Genomic DNA, 21,020 nt, shown 5'->3' with positions numbered 1-21,020 from the left:
TTTTTATTCGGGTATGTAGCAACAGGATGAGGGGAAATGTTTTTAAACTGGAAGAGGATAGACTAGATATTAGGAAGAAGTTCTTTACTGTGAGGGTGGTGAGACCCTGGAACAGGTTGCCCAGATTGGTTGCAGATGCCGCCTTCCTGGATGTATTAAAGGCCAAGCTGGATGTGGCTTTGAGCAGCCTGGTGTAGAGAGAGATGTCCCTGCCTTAGCAGGGGAATTGGAACTGAGGGATCTTAAACGGCCCTTCCAACCCAAACCATGCTATGATGGAATATAATAAAATATTGATAAAGCAGAAGCCTGATAAAGAATACCACTCCTATTTTTACTTTACTAGAATACTGAATAAGGAACCTTTTGACCCATCTAAGCTTTTCCAGGACTAACAGATGCATTGTTAGCTTGGACATTTCCCTGTGTGTTACAAATTCTTTAGGTTAGGCTTGCCTCTGCCTCTGAGTGAATCCAAATCACGTATGCTCTAAACCTTTGAATTCCTAGAACTAGCCAATAAATTACTCCTACAGGAGTGTAATCATTATTTTTCTCTCACATGTACAGACAGAAAAATAATACTACAATATAGACTTTAAATATCAAGTGTTTTTACTATTAGGTATTCTTGCACTAGCAAAGGTGCACAAAAAATGTGAAGTTTCACAGGATTGAATCCTGTTTTACCTCTGGTGAAATGCGTCTTTGTCAAGCACTTCAGTTTTCTAGACATTCCAGTACAAATTTTCCGCATATGATTAAGTGTGCAGTCGTGTTTAAGTTTCTTTTCTCTTTTCTCTCCTTGTGTAACTGTAGCAGCAAACTGCATTTGAAAGGGCATTTCAGCACCTATTTATCAAGAATTATTTTGTACCTTCTGTTACTTCTCTAGTTACAGTGTTGGTGTTTTCAACATTATACATGTTAGTGCAGAAAAACAAAGCATTTTTCTGCACTAGATGTTTGAAAACATTACTTAAAAGCCCAGCTTTCATTTTGTGCTTTATATTGAGGAAGAGTTGAAGCATTTCAATGCGTGGCAGACACATTTCTTATTTTCTTTTTGTTTACCAGTTTTCCACTTTTACCTCTTTTCAGTTTATTTATTGTTTTTTAAAATAATTTGTTTTCATTGTATTATTTTGTTTCAAATATATGCCTTTTAAATATTCTTGCTTTTTTAACTTCCTTCTATGGGTTGTCACTTCAGACCCACTTTCTCTGACTTGTTTTCTCCACTCTGCCCAGGCTGAAGCCATTTTTGCATATAGAACTGCAGTAACACTGTTGTGCACCTGTATGCTGCATTTATTCAGTACTAAGACATTAAAGAGACACTATTTTAGATTCAAGCCATTAAATTCAAAATTAACAGACTCTGGTGTGGGAAAGCAACACAGCTAGTATTGCTGTGCAGATTACCTGAGGACACAGAAAGTAAATTTAAGGAAGGAAAGCTCCAGGTAAATTTTCTTCAGTTGTTTTAATGCACTATTATTAAATGTCAGATAACAGCTGCAAAGGTAAATGCCCACAAACAACGGGGCTCATGGCAGAAGTTGAGGATGATGGCTAATACCAGATCAGATTCGGTGGAAAATTTCAAAATTCAGAATACTGGCTTGCACATAATTGTGATTAAGAGATTAGAGGTGATTCACTGCTGGTATAGGGGAAGTCTTTCAAATGTTTGGGTTGTTTTGTTTGTTTGTTTTTCAGTCTGTGTTTACTTTGAAGTTATTTCTTTTAAGGACGTTATTGCAGTTAATATAATGGTACGATTTAATATTCTATGTGATTTTCAGCAATTTTTTTTAATGCTCAGTACTGCATATATTTGCTGCATAACTTTTTCCACATTACACTATTACTTGTCTTCCAATAGCTATGTTTTTAATTGAGTATAATCCAGTCTTTACCAGTTCTCTATTTATTATCTGTGTTTTAAGGAGGTCTTTCTGATTATGTGGGACTGAAAGAAAAGCTAGTTTCCTTCCAATAAGCCAATAGTTAATTCAAATGTATAAATTCTACTGTTTTTCATTCCAGACCTTGTTGTGTGTGTATTTGCTGAACATTATAGTTTGCAAGCGTATATTTGTTGAGCATCCTACAGAGCAATTTATGAAGTCAGACAGAGAATGAACAGGCATTTAAAGATATGATATTACAGCTTCTTTTGTTAGAATGATAAAAGCCAACTTCAGAAGTGCAAAAACAAATGTGGTGGGGTTATGGATGATATGGTAAGACAAAGTGTTCGTCAAGACAAAAAGAGGTGTGTGAGTATCAGGGAATGAGACTCAGAATATAAATCTAATATTTTTAATCCTATCTATACTATCTTAAGTGAAACTTTAGTCTCTCTTCTTACAATGAGGAAATTATCCCTTCCATACTGTAGATATTGCTGTTCTGTAACTGCTGGGGCCAGAGACGGATTAATACACATCATGCAATTGCTCCCTTTGGGATCAATTTCATTGAAGGATCCTTATGTGATTCTGTGTAGGGAATTTTAGGAGTCATTCCCTACTTCCAGGTAGATGATATATTTTGGTCAAAAAGGTATGCCAACCATGAAGCTAAAGTACTAGGGCTGCTATAACTGAGGGTGAACATAATTCCTTCCTTTCTGAAGAAATAACCCAGGACAGAGCTTGTGAATTTTGAAAGAAAATTGGCCTCTTCATGGAGATAAAGAATTCTAAGAATAAAAACTGCTCATCTGAGAGCTTGGTTATTCAAGTCAGTATCAGAGGCTACATCTTGAGTACTATGTTCAGTTTTGGGCCACTCACTACAAGAAAGACATTGAGGCCCTGGAGCCTGTCCACAGAAGGGCAGTGAGACTGGTGAAGGGTCTGGAGCACAAGTCTTATGTGGAGCAGCTGAGGCAACTATGATTTTTTATTCTGGAGAAGAGAAGGCTCAAGGGACACCTTACCACTCTCTACAACAGCCAGAAAAGAGGTTGTGGTAAGGTGGAGTTCATCCTCTTCTCCCAGGTAACTAGTATTAGAACAAGAGGGAATGGCCTCAAGTTACTCCAGAGGAGGTTCAGTTTGGATATTAGGAAGAGTTTCTCATCAGCAAGACCAGTTAGGCATTGGAGCAAGCTGCCAAGGGAAGCTGTGGACTCATTGTCCCTGGAGGTTTTTAATGGTAGTTGTAGTACTTAGTAAAGTAGTTTAGTGGGCAGTATTGGTGTTGGATGGATGGCTGGACTAGATGATTTTGGAGGTCTCTTCCAACCTTAATGATTCTACGATTCAGTGTTCTAGCTGCATATGATGAATACAAAGCATGATCTACTGAATTGTCAATTTGGGGAAACTCTTAAAGTGAAAAGTCTTAAATCTGGATGCTCAACTTCAAACTAGTTAGGTTTAGTTCATCACAAATCAGAATGCCATGGGAGAAGCCTTTCTCATTATTTTGTGGCAGCCACAACTATGGGATTTTTCTTCTGCTTTTTGAAGTTGGCTAGTGTTGTGTAGCTAGATTTCAAAAGAAGACTGATGTAAAAAAAGTATTCAAGTTCTGTTGGAGGTGAAAGTTTGATTCAGATAAATATGAGTTTAATGAGTAGTATTGATCTTCAGACAGCTAAATGGCAGAGCTAGGAAAGGAACTGATGCATCTGAACTGGTCAAGAAAGTTTTAGGATAAATGTTAAAAGGGTATTTTAGCTGAAAACCAAAAGATAGTCTTCTTGTAGCAGCAGAGGAGGTTGCTGATTTTACTGAAGGTAGAGGAATTGCTTGAAGTGGTTACCTTTCATAACACTGAACTGGATTTTGTCATCTCAGTGACTGGTTTTAAGACCCAGGTTCCTGAAGTGGGGTAAAACAATTTTGTCAGATCTCTCTTTCCAACCACTAACTTTTCTTCTGTTCAGAGAATGCAGCTAGAAATGAATATATACTGAATTGAGGTATGCTTAACAAAGCTATAATTGCTTTTGGGAATAAATGTTGCGTTGGATTGGACTAATAGTAAATGAGGATGATCAATAAAATTGCTTTTGTATTAATATTTTTAACAATAATGTATTCCTTCTCCCAGAAGAAATATAAGGAGCAGAACAACTTAATCACATTAGTCACAGTATACAGCTGAACTGTGACAGTGCAGAATCCCACCTCAAACCACTTATGCTGACATAATATTTGCACTTTTCACCCTCTTTTCTTTTGTTATTTTGGAACAAACATGAATTTTACACCGAGGGTAGGAAAAGCTGACCATGTTGGAAGATTCTGAGATACAGAGCAATTACAGTTTGTTGGTATCTTTTCCTTTCGCCAAGTTGTTCTTATTGACATTTTCAGTGCAGGCAAAAAATCTTTTAATCATGATATTCTCTTCAACTCACTATAACATTCTGCTTGATATAGGTAGAAAGTTCTGTAATATCACATGTTGAATGCAGTAGTCCTGAAATTTATTCCTTCTGAGTAACTAGAGGTGAAGGGTTCATATGTTCCTAAGATATGGTTTGGGGCTTTTTCAATTTGTCCTATGTCTGGATCTAACTGAAGTGTTGCTGAAGAGTTTAAATAGAGCTGGTTTTAGATTCTGCAATTGTTTAAGGAAATTATTCCCCAAAATCTAATTACTGCAGTTCTTTAATTTTTTCATTCCATGTGTACATAACTGAGAATATCTCAGTGTGGTTTCCTTTGTATTTTGCGTACTTGAATATTGACACAGGTTAAAGTGATTGATATTCATAATTGGCAGTGATCCCCAAGTAATACTAAGTTTACATAATTTATCTTCATCTTTGAACAGTGAACAATCTTATACAAATTTAAAGATATTCCTGGACCACCTCTCACTCTTGAGGATTTGGGTTCATTTTAAATACTACCAATTATTGGTTGTGACACAGAATGGGTATGTCTTAGTGTCTTGAAAGGATGCTAAATAACAATCCTTTTCTAATGAGTAGTGCTTAAGTACTAGCTAACATAACTAAGTAAAAAATGTAGATATGCTTTGTCATGAATAGAGGGGTTGAGGTGGAACAGTCTTATTTTTGGTTTGTTGGTTTTTTTTGCTATTACTGGTTCTGAAGAGGAATATTACTAAATCTAATTGTTGGAAAGGAATTCTCTTGTGTTTATGCATGGAAGAGAACAAAATAGATCAAGAAAAACTTAAATTCAAATGTTTACAGTTAATGCTATTAAAAGCATTATATTCAAAGAAAGAAATGAAAATGTGTAATAGGTTTACATTCTTTTCATTGTCAGATTTTCAACTTATGACTGCCTTTAATAATTCTTCTAATTTCCAAAGATGTCCTTTGACATGAAATGTAGTTTTCCTATTCCTGTACTGACAAGTCATTACTACTATACATTAGCATGTGTGGTGATAGCACTTTACTCTGTATTTCAGTAATACTGATGACATATTTGAGAAATGTTCCTATTAGCTCATTTTTTTTAAAAAAGACACATACAAGTCAGCCACACCATAATGTCAGTTTGTACAAGAGAGACAATAGAGTACTTGTTGCAGGAAAATAATCTGAGATCTAAATTATCCAGAGAGCCCTTATCCCTGGAATGTCAAACTTTTAGCCTGCTAATTAATTATTCTGGCCTTCATACCAGAGTATGGTTTTACAGGAACTCTAGCTGGTATATTTCTATCCACTCGAATGCAGGTAAAATCTTTTGAAGATATTCTGAAGTGCACCTAGTTTTTCAAGTCTAATAATATATTACTCTGAGAATTGGTGCAATTGAGTAAGACTCTAGTGTGGGAAACTTAGATAATAGTGTTAAATACCAGAAGTTTAAGAAGTACAAATGTATTCTGTAATATTCTTACATCAGTCTATTCCTATCTAAAACTTGATTTAGCATGCAGGTGATTTTAACAGAAAGCTGAAATACAGCAAGATATGGAAAAAACAAACAACAAAAAATCACATTAATATTACAGAAATTACATATAAAAGGATTATGACAAGAGACATAACTAATGCACTCACAAATAGAATCAATTTTCCTTTCTTCTAGGCATTTCAATCTTGTGTATCCTCATCAGTTAAATTATGATGCTAAATTTGTTTCTAGTAAGCAAAGGTACGTAGAAGACCAGCTCCAAGAAAATTGTAACTTCATGGAGAAATGAGAGATTTTCATCTCTTCTTGTACATACTATAAGAAGTTATAAACACCTATGTGTTATACACTCTCTTAATTATGTAAACAAGTTAAGTTTTTTACTTTTAAGCATTACTATCAATTTAAAATCTTGTTAAAGTTATTGTGTTTTTATCTAATGAAATCCAAGATTTATTCAGTAATTTCTATTTGAACTAAAGTATGTTGCTTGGAAAAATCTCCATTCTTTTAATCAAGACCTTAAATTATGGAGAATTTATCACAGTCCTTTATTATCTATTCAATTGTCAATTTCATCATTTTATTTTTAGCTTGAGTTTCACTGATTCTTCCAACTAAATTTTTCTTAATGTATGTTTGTTTGTTTTTTTCTATTATAGTAGCAATTTCTGCTATCAGAATGTTTGCCTACTGATAGGTAACTACAAATCATGGGGTATATTTTCAGCATATCCTAATAAATTACATTAATTGATCTCAGTTTGATCAATCAGTGTAAGTTCATAGTCAGACAAAGCCTATAAAGCTGTCCATTACCATTCCAAACAAATATGACAATTTGATTTCATCACTGACTGAAAATGAAATTATATGATAGTTTTTATTTATTTTTAAAAATGAGAAATTAGATGCATGAGTTTTTATTCTAAGCCTATAAATGCTATTTTAAGGAAAATTTTAAAAGCTGATGCCAACTTAAGTGGAAAGATGATATTAAAAAAAAAAAAAAGTTGAGATAAAAAACAAAACAAGTCTCGTGGAAGAAAGAAACAACTGTTAGAGAATTTGGTGATTAAATAATAAAATTATATCTTTGTACGTAATATTTTTTTTTCTGGGCTGAAACACAGGATGATCATCTAAAGGTCTTATGATCTTTTAAATAGAGTGGAAGAAAACAATGTACATTCCAAATGTCTCAGTCCTCCAAAGGAAAAAAAAAAAAAAAAAAAAAAAAAAAAAAAAAAGCAAAGAGTAAATAAATGATGCTTATGCATTAATGGAGTTCATTTGTTTTAGAAACATATTCAGTTGAAATCTGCCTTTCAACTGAACAGCACTTTTATTAGTAATTTTATTACTTCTTTAATCAGACAGATGTTTGTATTTCCATTTCCATGTGCGGCTGGTTCTATAGTTGCTCTATAGTTTCTATAGAGATTTTGTCCAAACAAAATCTCTATAATTTTAAATTTTTATATATCCATATTTGTATGAGTATATACACACACGCACAGATACATACATTTTAAATTGGTTTACAGCAAAAAGTCTACACTAATAATCTTTTAGTAGCATGATTCAACAAAAGAAGTTACTGAACCTTACTAAGCAGAATTTCCTCTTAAATAAATATTCCTATTGTGCCCATGGTTGTCTATGTAATGAATTGTTTGCATTCCAAGGATTGAGGAAGAAAAGTAGGAAGGAAAAGGCAGAGAGCTCCAAAAAACTTTCCTTGTAGGATTAGTTCTCCTTCAAGTTATAAATCTTTAGAAATACAGCAATTAAATAGAAAACATACAAACTATGGAAGCACATCCAGAAACAAGTCACGTTACAGACTTGGGTAGACAGTGTAATATCATTCATTACACATGCTTGAATGGATTCATTCATGCCAGGATTCAAGATGGATTTTTCTTTTGCTTCAGATAACAAAGAGTTCCACTTTTCAACTCCACTTTTTTTCAACATTAAATTGGAAGCAGTCCTCTAAAGGGGCTTCAAAATGCAATAGGAATCGCAATTATTGATCATGATGAATGGGAAGGAAAAGAATTTACAAGCACGGACTGCATTTGAAAACTTAAATTCCTAGTTTAAAGAAAAAAAATAATTTTGTGCTTAAATTCATAGCACAATCACATAAAGTGAGTGAAAGGGTTATGATAAATAGTTCCTAAAATGGTGCCATCTCAGGCTGAGATTTCATAACAAATTTCTGTCTTCAGGGAGCACACATAATTGAAATTCTAAAGACTGCTTCCCTCTAAATGTTTTTATATACACAGGGCCTGCTTGCCAATGGAATATCAGCTGAATAGAGGTGTGATTGCCAGATATCTCCTCTCACAGTTTTTCTTTGTGTTTACTACTACAGATAGATAGAGAAGATACGTTTCTGATGGAATTCAAATGCTTTGCAAGTTGCAGTAATAAGATTCTGACTTCCACACCGATATGATTAATATATTATTTTGGACAGAATCATTTTCATAGATTTTGTATTAATAAAATCTACATTGATATTTCCATTAATTTGTAACAATCATGAACTTCATACAGATTATTTTCTAGTCAGAGCCTACTCAGTCTCCAGTTGTGGAGATCATTGCCTGATGTTTTTCATTCTTTTAAGCTCTTATCAATCTTATTCTGGTTTCCACCCCTCTGTTCAGGATGTTTTTCTTCCCTAAGTTAAAAGCCATGTCATTTATAGTCTTCTAGATCAAACATGGTCCATACTTTCACCTTTCAAAAAAAAAGTTTATTTTTGCTTTATCCAGCGCCTACAGGAAAGAGGTATAATGCTCTTCTACTTTGTTTGAGGCATTTGCAATGTACACTCTGATTCAAACAGTGTTTGAGAGCTGCTGCTAATACTCCAACTGAATATTTTGTTTCCTTTTTGCAATATATCTGTTGTTTTGTCCCCAAGATAAAAGTCAGCTTTGGATGAATTTATCAACATCAGGTCCTTCTTTAAGTTAAGTCAGTAGCAGTGGAAATACATTTTCAGTTCCATTTGATTTTTATTATCAAGTAACTAATCCTTCCTATACCTACAAAACTTTCATACATGCGCATATTACGTATATGTGGCTATGTAGTTACAGCCCTACTCATAATTAAAACTCTGCTCATGCATTTATTTCTGACTGAGTAGAATGGGGACTGGGAATGGGGATTCCTTTTCGGAATTTTACATTTGCCTTCTTTCATGATTAGATAGCATACTGTAGGGACTGCTTTTCATATATAGCCCTGCAGAAACTGATCTGAAATGAAAACATGAAGCTTGGAAATGGATCCTGTGAAATGAGTCCTCCAATGTTTAGACTGTACAATAGCAGAATTATCCTTCAATAACGCTGGGACTACTGCACAAAAACGACAACATCACCCACTGAACTCTTTTACGAAAGAAAAATCCATTAAAAGGCAAACCTCTGTAGTTAAAACATAAAAGCTTTTTCTTCCAAATTGGGGTGGATGAATTAAGCTGATCTGTGCAGCTAAAATGGAATGGTTTAATCCTACACCACATGAAAGGAGAATGTCACCAATTAAGTGAGACTAGAAAGCTTTGTTAGTGAAAGAATGCCTGGCTGGAACTTGCCCTCAAAGGCTTTACAAGGAAAACAGTCATTTATTTAGGCAATCTCTTGACAAAATACAAAAGAAATAAACTGATAATGAATTGGCACTTCTGGGGAACGAAAGGATTTTAATAAAATTTCTCTGGACCACCATCGTCCTCCTAAATACCAAACTCTCTGCAATTTAACCTTCCAGAAACCATAGGAGGATGCAAGGCAGTGTGATTCCCTAGGATACCCCTATTCTTCTCTTTTCAGGCTCCTGCTCACATGGCTATTGGCAATGTCAGAACGGCAAGTGTTACAGACCAGAACAAAGCTGTGATTTTGAAGACAACTGTGGGGATAATACAGATGAGAGTGAATGTGGCACTTCCTGCACCTTTGAGAATGGCAGATGTGGCTGGCAAAATTCCTTGGCAGACAGTTTTGACTGGGTGCTGGGGGCTGGCTCTCCTCAAAGTCTGAGACCTCCCAGGGACCACACGCTTGGAAACAGAACTGGTATGTTGTCACAAATGCAATATAATTGTCTTTATGGAGCTTCTCATACCTCCATTAGGAGGTAGTGGGGGGATTCTACATATCTAATTAGGGTGTCATTTAAGATAAGTTGAATGCATAACTGTAGTATACAAATATTAATTGTTGCTGTAAAATGACTTTACGTTAGGGAAAGTCTATTCTCAGTTGTTTCTCCTTTAAGTACTGTTCTACCAGTAAAGCAAGTTAATTTGTTGCTTGACAAAGAGAGACATATAATTCTGGCTGTGGCCAGCAAGGGTGAGGCATCTCAGCACTGAAATCTACTGAGTTCTTTCCTCCAGTCTGAATATATTTTCTGGAAGCCTCAGTTTGTGTTAGCACAAGTCACAGTGTTCTGAATGTAAGGGACAAACAAACAAATATTTACAGTGGCCTAAAGTATATTGCATGCTAATCATTAATAATTCTGGGTGTCAATAATTATAAAATAATAGTTTTTTTCTAAAGGATTTAATTTCTTGCTCATAACTGGTGGAATAGGATAAATGCTTTTTACCTTCTTTATACTACTTAATCATATTGAAAATAGGTTGTAATGAGAGATGGAAAATGACTGTTGAAGAGTTTATAAACTCACCCAGAATAACAAAGCTACCAATAGCAACTGTTTAAAGTTCTATTTTGAGTAATTTTTAGTAAATAAATATGTATAAATAGACTTCCCTTGTAAGTGACAGAGTAGCTGCATGGTTTCTTCTGGAAAACTACCAAATTAATTCCTCTTGTCCTTGTTCTAGGCTCCATGCCTTCATCCTCTCCCTCTGAAGTTCCCATAGTCCAGGCAAATGTGTTACCAAAGCTGAGCTCAGGCTGGATCTTAAATTGAAATAGGCCACAGCAAAGTTGAAGAAATGTTTGGAAATGTATTTAGAAGATAATGAGTATTTACATGAACTGCTGTAGGATAAAATAATAGTAATAATAATAATAAAGTATTTAATAAAATTAAATTAATATTAATATTAATAAAATTAAAATAGAACCAGAAATAGGGAGGGACACTGTTGTTTGCCTTTTAAATATCCAAGTGTGTTACAACACAGATTTCTACACCTCTGTGGTGTTTGCCATGACAGAACTAACACATAATTCAGCTGAGTTGTTTAAATATTCTCACGAGATAGAAACTTCAGTCTATATTTATCCTTCTGGTCCATGTTCAAAGCAAAAGGAAATTTAGCCTTTACTTCTGCAACTCAAGTCCGTCCCTCAGTCAGACAAGTTTCTTTTCAAAGAAGACTGTGGAAGTTTTTTGTTTCATTTCACCCTTCAAACAAGTGTTAACATAAACATGAATGTGCCAAGCTCTCAAAATAGCCACATCCTCCTAGCAAACACCTATGCCGTAATAAGGCATGTTTACAATCTCCCACAGTGTTTGCATCTGTGGTTGTCTTTAGCACAGGTAATGACAGGTGTGGAAAAAGTAAGCTTTCATTTGTATTTTCTAAGCTTATTTAATAATAAAACACTTATCACAAAGATGTCACCACTTAGTATGTGTGTGATTGGCCTCAGGGAGGAAGTAATTTTCTCATTCTCATATTATGTCAAATATTTATAGCTGGAAATGAGCCAGAGAGGCTAGAATGAACACATTTTAGTCCAGAGGGCTTTTATCTCTAATTCATATAAACATTTAGTCAATGTGAAGTTATAATTTGATAGTGTGCTACTTATGCAATGATTATGTTTATATGCACTATAGATTTGTTTGTACAAAGGAAAAAAATAATTTGAAAGCAAGCAAAATTTAGCAGGACTAGGGGAAATGGATCCAAGTTGAAGGAGGGAAGATTTAGGTTGGATGTTAGGGGGAAGTTCTTTACTAGGAGAGTGGTTAGGCCCTGGAACAGGCTGCCAAGGGAGGCTGTGGATGCCCTGTCCTTGGAGGTGTTCAAGGCCAGGTTGGACGGGGCCCTGGGCAACCTGATCTAGCAAATGTGTATGTTTGGTGGCCCTGCTAGGCAGGGGGTTGCAACTGCATGATCCTTGATGTCCCTTCCAACCTGGGTCATTCTGTGATTCTGTGAAAATTTATTAAACTTTTGATTAAAATAGAAATGGAAAACTAAAGAAGCATATCAGTTTCAGAATATATTAAGTGTAAGCATCTGTTTTTGCAAATTCCTCTGACTAAATAATTTAAATGTGAGAAAACAGTCATACAATAATGAGTACAGATGTCCAAAATATCTCATTGTTTATGAATATGTGAATATTGAATTTTGTTCTTTGTTTTTTTTCCCTACATCACAAGTTTTTATATTGTTTGTTATTGTGAAGGTTATCTTTCAGAAAACTTCATCTTGAAATTTATCACCATATGGTCATTGATGTACTGTAAAAACAGTAAGTAATGCAGTTAGACAAGGAGAAGTGATCAGGGTAGCTGGGAAAATTGGAATATTCTCTGTATTCTGCACAGGTCTGTCAAAACATCAAGCTGTTACCAGCTTATCCTTATCGGAATAAGTATTTATGGAAAGTTATCTGGTAGCAAGTGTTTGCAAGTGCAGGACATATTTAGGAAGCATACTTTATACTTCTCTGAGTATTACTAAGTTTCAGTCATGGAATCTAATCTGAAAGCAAAGAACAATTTTTCAGGAATACATAATTTCATTTCAGGACAATTCCTATATCTTGAGGCCACTGCGATAGGGCTGAAAAATCAAAAAGCCCATGTGAGGAGTTCCAGATGGAAGGAGTCAAGCAGGAGTTGTGTGTTGAGCTTTTGGTACTTCAAGTCATCAAAAGCCACAGGATGTATTCAGGTTCTCATTAAGGTAATTAAAAAAATATTTTCTTTTCAGTACCTGATGCCTGTTCAAGTGTAAATGCTTTGGTAGACTGGTTTGGGTCTGTTAGAGCAGCAGGTAGTCTGCAAGAGTCCCACTGCTTTTGTCTCCAAGGCTTCTCTTGGTTTTTCTTTTTTGTTATTCTAGTCTCTTAAAAATGTCCTTGTTACAATGAGATACTTCTCCCACTCTTATTTTCCCATAGTATTATTGTCTTAATAAACATTTCAGAGATTATTTTATTTTATTTAAAATTATCACTGCCTCCAGTGAGCTTAAAGAAAATTTAATGGCAATGTAAGTGGATGGCATCTGAAAAAGGGCTTATTATTCAACTCTAACGCAGGCAAGAATCTTAGAGGTAGATAGAAGACATTCTTCTCATTAGTAGTGCATCATAAACAGTTTCACAGATCAGCCTAGTTTACCGACTATGTTGTTTATAAACATTTGCACATCAAAAATCTAATCAGAGTTTCTATTTAACAGTACCTTTAGGAATAAAGTCTAATTAAACACTTTGTAGCCCTGAGAATTAATATTAAAAGTTTACCTGGTGGTTCAAACTATCATTTGACATTCTCTCTCTGTCATTTGACAACTTCTCTTAGTATTAACATTGCTTGTCCACTTTCAAGAAGCTTGAGTCCACTTTCAAGAAGCTTTCATACTAAAGTAGTGTCTCAGATTGTGATATAAACAATGAAACTGTAGGATCATAAAGAGGATCATGTGGACATGAACTTTCCCATTGAGGCATGTAATGAGAGAAAAAGTCAATTTCTAAGCGAGTTTCTCTGCCATTAATATACTTTTCCATTCATATTATACTGTATATATCTCTGTACATGGAATAGTAATCCAATTAAAATGATTGTCTCTGAACTGGTTGTAAAAAATACAGTATACTTCAAATCAAAACCCTCACCATTTACACAAATGAAATATGTTGACATTATAGCTATCTGTGGAGATAGCGAAATCCAGAGACTGCAATATCCGCCTTACCATTGATCTAAATTGCAGTTATAGAATGTTTTACAGCTGTGGAAAAGATCATTAGCCAATCAAAATATTACCAGTACAGGTCTGTATATTGCTAGTCAAAACTTTTCTACTGAAATTAAGATTCTGAATTATTTCTCTGTGACAGTTACAAGAGAATTTAAGGGCATTCTATGAGATATTTTTAAGCTAAAGTAGTGTAGGAAAATGTTCATATTAATTATGTCTGTTTTAGTGGTAATAGTGAGGTTTCCAATCTTTTACCGGGTCACACAGACAGAGGAAACTCTTATTTTGAAATGCATTTCTAAAGAGTTGAGCAGAAATTATTAGGTCTAAGGAAAGACCACACATTTTATTGCTCTGCTGATTTGAAGATAAGTTTTCTAGTGCTGATTAGGTTGTTTTTGCTAGGAAAAGAAAAATAAAGATGATAATTCATCCTCTGTATAGACATTGTTATTAAATAAAACCAACAACAATGCAACTTAGGGTTTAATACAGTTAGAGAGGCTTCAAATACTTTATAGAAGCCTCTGAAAAAAAAAATAAATGCAGATGTCTAAAGAAGATTAAACTAGCTATTAGCAACTACCTTCACTGAATGTGATGATGCCAATGTATACAGGACCTCTTTAGGAAACACCAGCTGACCTCTCTGAGGTATTTGTCATAGTGAATTAATTTCATCCTGTTACAAATGTGCAAAGACATAATGGTATTCAGGGCATGAAGCCTTGGCCAGCTCATAGCAAGTGAAGCAGGGCTGCACCAGCACTTCTGAAGCAACAGCCCAACCTGGCTTCTGCACCTGTCAGCTGGAGCCAGCAAGCAGACCGTGCCCTCCAGCTGCTTTCATGCTGATAGAACACAGACCCCATCACCTGGCTGCTGCAGCTTCTCAGACAAAACTGGAAGCTGCCACAACTGTTCCCTTAGTATTATAATTATATTCAGTTTGCCTAAGGAGGATAAGAGAGACAGAGAAATGTAGAAATATGTAGCTAGAGGCTCAGGTGCAGGTGAATTGTGGTGGTTTTTGCAATTCGTGTTATTTTTAATGAAGCAACCTACTTTCCTGTGTGGTTAACAGGAGAACCTGAAGTAGAAATGTGGATGTTGCCCACTGATTTCTTCTGTACGTTTGTATTTCTAGGATAAAGCAGTTTAAAATGAATTTTTCACAAATCAATATCATTGAACTTACTTACTTCTTTCAGAAGTCTCTCAAGAATAAAGTCCAAAGAAACAACTTACTCTGCCTCACAGCTCAAAATAGACTGTTTTCACATTGATTCTTCTCACTGGCTGCATGAAAAACAATCAACTCCTCGAATTAATGTAGCAGTTATAGATTTCATTGTGTTAGTGTAGCCTTCAAAGCAGATTATCTGACTTCCATGTAGTTAGGGGAAGAAACTTCCCATCGTCAAAGATTTTCTTGAAGGTTTTACTGAAAGGACTGCTAAAATCCAAAGCGTTTTCCAGACAATGTAGAAACTGTACAGACTTTTCACTTCTCTCTCTAGACTTAATAGACTTTATAGAGAAATTCCTTTAGACTTATCGAAAAATCTGAAGTTTTTTACTACTTTTTTTTTTTTGTTGTTGTTGTTGCCTATCTGTATCTTTGTGTTTCTAGTATTTTGTTTTTCAAATTGTTTTCCTTTATTGAACCCAGGGAAAAAAAAGATATTTGGAAGAATTTGGCTTGTCAAATGGAGTACTAACCATTATTTAATGAGTATTTATACAGCTCCCCAGAGGTGGAAAAGTTTACATTCCTTACTCCCATTCTTGGCCTTTGAACTGTTATTAAAAGTTTTATGAGTTGATGAAATCTGTACTCTGATGAAGCCCTAATAAGTGGTAATATAGGAGTACTAAATTAGTTCATGGAACTTCAAAGGAAATCAGTAGGGCTACTATGAAGCACAGCATTACTTGTCAAGAAACGAAGATTAGATTAATTTTTATGACAGATTCACTTCCAACTGCAAAATAACTTTACATTATAGAATCTATGGGCTCCTTCCACTTGTTTAGGCTTTGTTTTAAATAGTTACTGCTGGATTGAACACATGACATAAGCATATATCCAAGGAAACACAGATTCAAACGAAGATTAAAATGGAAATAAGTCAAATTTCAATGAAATTCTCAATTCACTGTAACTTGGAATAATAAGCCCTGCCTCTCAGGGATAAAAATCACTATGCAGCTTTCTATTCCAGCTTGGCACAATATGACAGTGATAAAAAATACACTTTCAGTTTCTTCCACACTCCACAGTCCTCCAGCATTGTTTCACTGAACTAATTCTCCAAATTGGAGATCTCTGCCAGTGATTTACTTTATTGATTTGTGGACTTGTAATCTCACAGAGTGGTGCTGCTTTATTAACATATAAGGCTTTGAAGCATATTGCGGACCTTTGCAAATCAGATTTTTTTTTTTTTCTTTTTCTAACTATTTCACCTGTGATAGTTATGATTTAAGTATATCTCAGATAGGGTCTTTTAAGGATCATAAATCTGCTGTTAAATGAGTCTTACTGAAGAAACAGATAGCAAAATTAACTTTTTAATATACAGCATCTGTGAAACAAGCTCATTTTTATGAAGATAAAGGGACTTTTTCTAAATGACTGAGGTGCATCTTTGAGCCCTGGGATTTGTGTTTTGTTTTGTTTTATTTTGTTTTCACGTCTCTTCTTCTGAATAGGTAAATTTACAGATAGAATTAGCAGGTATTGTCTTTAAACATGATGACTGCTGATACCTTTTAGAAAGTGCTTAGTGTTGATCAGACCTGAAATCCCAAGACAGTATCTGACTTGCCTGATGACCAGTTTCTACATGGAAATCAAAACAAAAGAGTGAGCATTTCCATGAGCTCCACTAAACATCAGAAAAGGTGTAAGAATTTTTATTCCATTTTTCTTTCTCATTTTTATTCATGCCACAAGTTATTTTGGTCTTCCAGCAATGAAAGTGTTCCTGCTGTCAAACACAGACTGTTAACAGTTGTTATGTTAGCAAAGCTTCAGCAAGTAGTGAAGCAGCATTGGAGCTCATTGTTGAGCTTTAATTTGTTTGCTTTTTTATCCTCCCTTAGTACATCTTTTATTTTTAATTCAAAGTTTGTTGTTAGTGTCTTGGAGTTGTTCTAGTTTCTGGTACTCTTTGATCTTTCCCAGGCTTGCAGTATCAAGCTACACTGTGCTTAAAATTACTTTGATGAATCAATAAAGGAAGAGTTTTAGCATGAAAAGTGGAAATTATATGCCTACAGAAATATTTTCAGTTCCCGGCCTTCAGCTTAAGATTCACAATATTTTCAAGGAAATGGGGAGAGTAGAGGAGAAAAAGCAATTGAGTTTCTGTTTTTACTATAATATATTTCACAAACATAGAGGTAATCTGATTCCAGTTTCTTTCATGCAAGGGTCAGAGTAAACAGTTTTTAGCCCCTGTTATGCTGTTAATAACATATACAGTTATTTGTTTATAGGTTGTACTGACATTTTACGATAATGATAGGGATCAGTAATCATTCACAGCAATCAGTGTAATGGGAGCTTTGAGTGCCCACTGTTGTCCCGTTTTCTTCCAACCATCTTGAAATCTATGTAGACATACTGTTCCATGACTTAATAAATTTACATTGCCTGCCTATGAGCGAGTCATTGCAGCTCAGAGACTAATTATTTGCAGTCTCATGGAAACTCCGTAGTCTATTCATAGGACTTGCTTAGGCCATCTCATAATGGTAGATTCACACTAGTCAGAGGATAAGATGTTGTGGTTGAGAGATAAAATTTAAGAATAAAAGAATAAATTTAAAACAGAATACACAAAACAGAAAACAATAGGATATATCATTAAAATTTCATTGTTTATTGAGAATCCTTCTTACACACTAATTCTTTGGCTAGTAAAATTATTCTCTACAGCCAAATCGAACATACTGTCCTTTTCCTATTCTCTTAATAGAAACAATCAAACTGAGGAAGTATCAAATGTTTTGCATGACTTCTCAGTTGAAGTATAAATACTTACTGTTTGCTTTATTTCTCTGTTTTAGCCTGTGAAATTCAGAATGCTATCCAAGCCAACTGTATTTTCTTTCTTATCCTGTTTTCTCAACTAACATTTCTGTTTTATTTTTTTAATTCCATTGCAGTAGCAGCTCCAAAATTTGATCTGTTTTCTTTTCTTGAGTCAGGAACAGAACTTGACAAAACATATGGCATTCTGTTAATTGTATAAACTTGTTGGTAAGGCATTAAATATATATATATATCTTTATAATATGTGTGTATATAAAAATAATTATATGTATATATATTATATTATGTAAGAAAAATAAATGTAAGAAAGAATTTAACAATGAAGCTGCAAAACTACTACTAAATGTGCACGTGTTCCCTGCCAAGTTTATCAGATTTGGCCCATTAGTCTGTATTATAATGTGGGAATTGCTCATGCTGTGCCTCTAGAGCAATTTCTGAGTGCCCCAATGTCCTGACTCCCTGTAAAGGTATGCTTCATTTTTTTATGTATCTGAGTCTCCCTTGAGTGATGAAGTGGACTTTGGTGCCATGAAAACCAGGCCAAACCATAACAAATACAGTGGGGTAGACTGAAAGGTTAGGAATATGACAGGACCAATGCACCTTTCTCAGAGGATGAAGCCACAGGACATGCATCACTGTAACAGAAGTGCCAAAGATACCATTGAGTATTCCTGCACCTAAATTTGGACTCAGCCTATGAACCCTTTGCACAGCTTTCAATAGAACCTTTTATAAACTCCTTAGCAGACAAAGTATTGATAAAGCAAATTTAGATTTGAGTTGTCCACAAAAGTGAAGACATAAGAAAGGTACAAAATCTCACTTTTAAAAGAGAAAGTAACCTTCCAGGTAGAGCTTAAGGATCATCTTGTGATGCCATATACACTAGAAGAACTAAGTATCTGGACTAAGGTTTTGTTTACCAGCTGTGAAATGCAGACATAACTCTTTGTTAAGATATCTTCTGCAAACAGCAATTTCTTGTTAATTAGTATGGGTGTAATTTTCATATCTCAATACGTATAAGCATGGCACTTCTCATTTAATAGAAGCTATATGCTGATTTAGAATTTAAGGCTTGTAAGCTTTAACCAGTTAATTAAATTCGAGTTTCTGAAATAATCTGATACAAAAAAAAAAAAAAAAAAAAAAAAAAGCAGTTATAATATATTATGAATATTTTCTATCCATGGCTCAAGATTTATATTCACACTGGATATTAACTGTAGTTATGGCAGTCTGTAATCTACAACAATCTGTTTCTCATAAATTTCTCTTAAATTATTTCAGAAAGAGTAGGTAGCAATGCCTATATTTCAGCTTGTCTGATGTATCTAGTGATAAGATCTTTTACTTTACTCAGTAGTTTATACAGTCAAACTGTGTTGTAGCTAAATTCATCCATGCTTGGTAACATTATAGGATTTAATATTGGAGAAAGTCTAAATCTGATAGAGATCAAATCCAATTAAGAAAAAACTGTTAGGAACAGTGTCTGTACAAGGTGCATCTGATGATTTGTAGAATGACCCACTCTGAGAAATATGTAGTCTTTAGAGTAAATCAGTCTTTTAGCAATATTTTAAACTTATGGGGGCAATACAGAAAAATGAGCAGAAAAGTTAAAAAAAAATACAATTATTTTTACTTTGCTGTGTAAAGAATACAATTGTGATAATGGAAATTGGGGATATTCAAATTTATTACTCTATTTCTATCATTTGTTTAAAGATCATGCAACAATGCATGTTTTTTGTGTTATTATTTCTTATGACTTTAAAGATTGGTTGTCCCACCCTATATTGTTGTTAGCTGTCCCAGTTTGGTTTTTCTTGAGGCATGAATTCTGATGACATGTGAACAGGAAAATAAATGATGATGAAAATGACAGGAGTTGTAAACAGCCTATGTGATAAGAAGATAGTTCCTAAATGAGGATCTTAAATTTGTTGTGAAAGGAGTGAATAGATCACATTCTAAGCTCAGTTGCAACTGTGCAATGGCATGAATGGACAAAAGGCAAGATATGGCAAAATGCTTTAAACTAATTTGTATAGGATTTGTATTCATAGCTTTAATGACATCAGACAAATTTTGATGTATCAGAACGTAAAAGCCTGCTGTAAATTATTATGATCTGCTTATCAGTACCACATTAAAAGATGCTGACTTTCTTCTTCCCACATCAACAGCTTAATATCCAAGATGATACTGTCTATCTGAAACTGTTGAGAGATGCAGAAATACAGTGTTAAAAAGATGAATGTAAACTGGTGAGCATAATCATCGCTCCATGTTGCAACCTCTCTGAAAAGTCAGATTTCTTATCTAGCTTTTCAGATTCAAGTTCTTCCTGTAGTTCAGCCACACACCTCAGGTGGTCCAGCTGCCCTCACTGCTTCCCTCCTTGCCTCACTCTTTTGTACCTTTTTGCTGTATGTATTACCAGGCTATATGTGCCAAACTATAAAACTGAGGAGCTCATATAGTTTTAGTATAACTCTTAAGACCAAATGCTTTTTAACAGAAGAAACCATAGTAATGTGATTTTCTGTTTAAGCCAATGAGGTAATTAAAGTAATGAGAGGTTATACTGTAATACTACTAAAATCATGAATTAAAAAGATTCTTATGTGGATTTCACCTCAAATGCTCACTCCTGCCTTCCACTAACTAACAGAACCAGTCCCTTACTGTTTTCTAACTTAATGAGGTTTGATCTATAAGAGAGATAAAATTCTTTGAAGAGTTTTTGATGTGAACCAGAAGAGGTGGTATTTAAATTTTGTTACATGAATCATCTACTTCATTTCATTGATCAACGAACAGAAGACGTTTCTTGCTATTTATGACATGGAAATACTCGTTAGATTTGAAGTATTCTGCTGTGCACTACGTTACTCTAAGAAGTCTGACAGCGTGATTCAGTTTATAATTGTGTTCCATAGGAGTTCAGAGGGAATACGTTATCAAAAAGTTTGTTAGCAGTCACAAAATGAGTAAGGTGGATTTCCATCTTCTTAACACTATACACCAGATACGTACTTCAAGTGTTACTAAAAGAATGACAATTCTGCTTTTTTTTTTTCTTTTTTCTTTTTTCTCAGCCTAGCTGCTT

General features: G+C 34.5%; 1 protein-coding gene across 2 annotated transcripts in view; it reads left to right on the top strand.

Moving 5' to 3' along the window:
- The window catches only part of MALRD1 (MAM and LDL receptor class A domain containing 1), a 204,643-nt gene that overhangs the window by 89,570 nt on the left and 94,053 nt on the right, over positions 1-21,020 (top strand). For both annotated transcript variants that reach the window (XM_015853499.2, XM_015853500.2), the window contains exons 26-27: positions 9,731-9,976; positions 12,650-12,807. In XM_015853499.2, coding sequence (XP_015708985.1) covers positions 9,731-9,976; positions 12,650-12,807 — 404 coding nt within the window. The remainder of the gene's footprint in view (positions 1-9,730; positions 9,977-12,649; positions 12,808-21,020) is intronic.

This window comes from Coturnix japonica, chromosome 2, assembly GCF_001577835.2.
Source record: "Coturnix japonica isolate 7356 chromosome 2, Coturnix japonica 2.1, whole genome shotgun sequence".
NCBI classification, from domain to species: Eukaryota; Metazoa; Chordata; class Aves; order Galliformes; family Phasianidae; genus Coturnix; species Coturnix japonica.
This window is presented reverse-complemented; position numbering and strand designations above follow the sequence as displayed.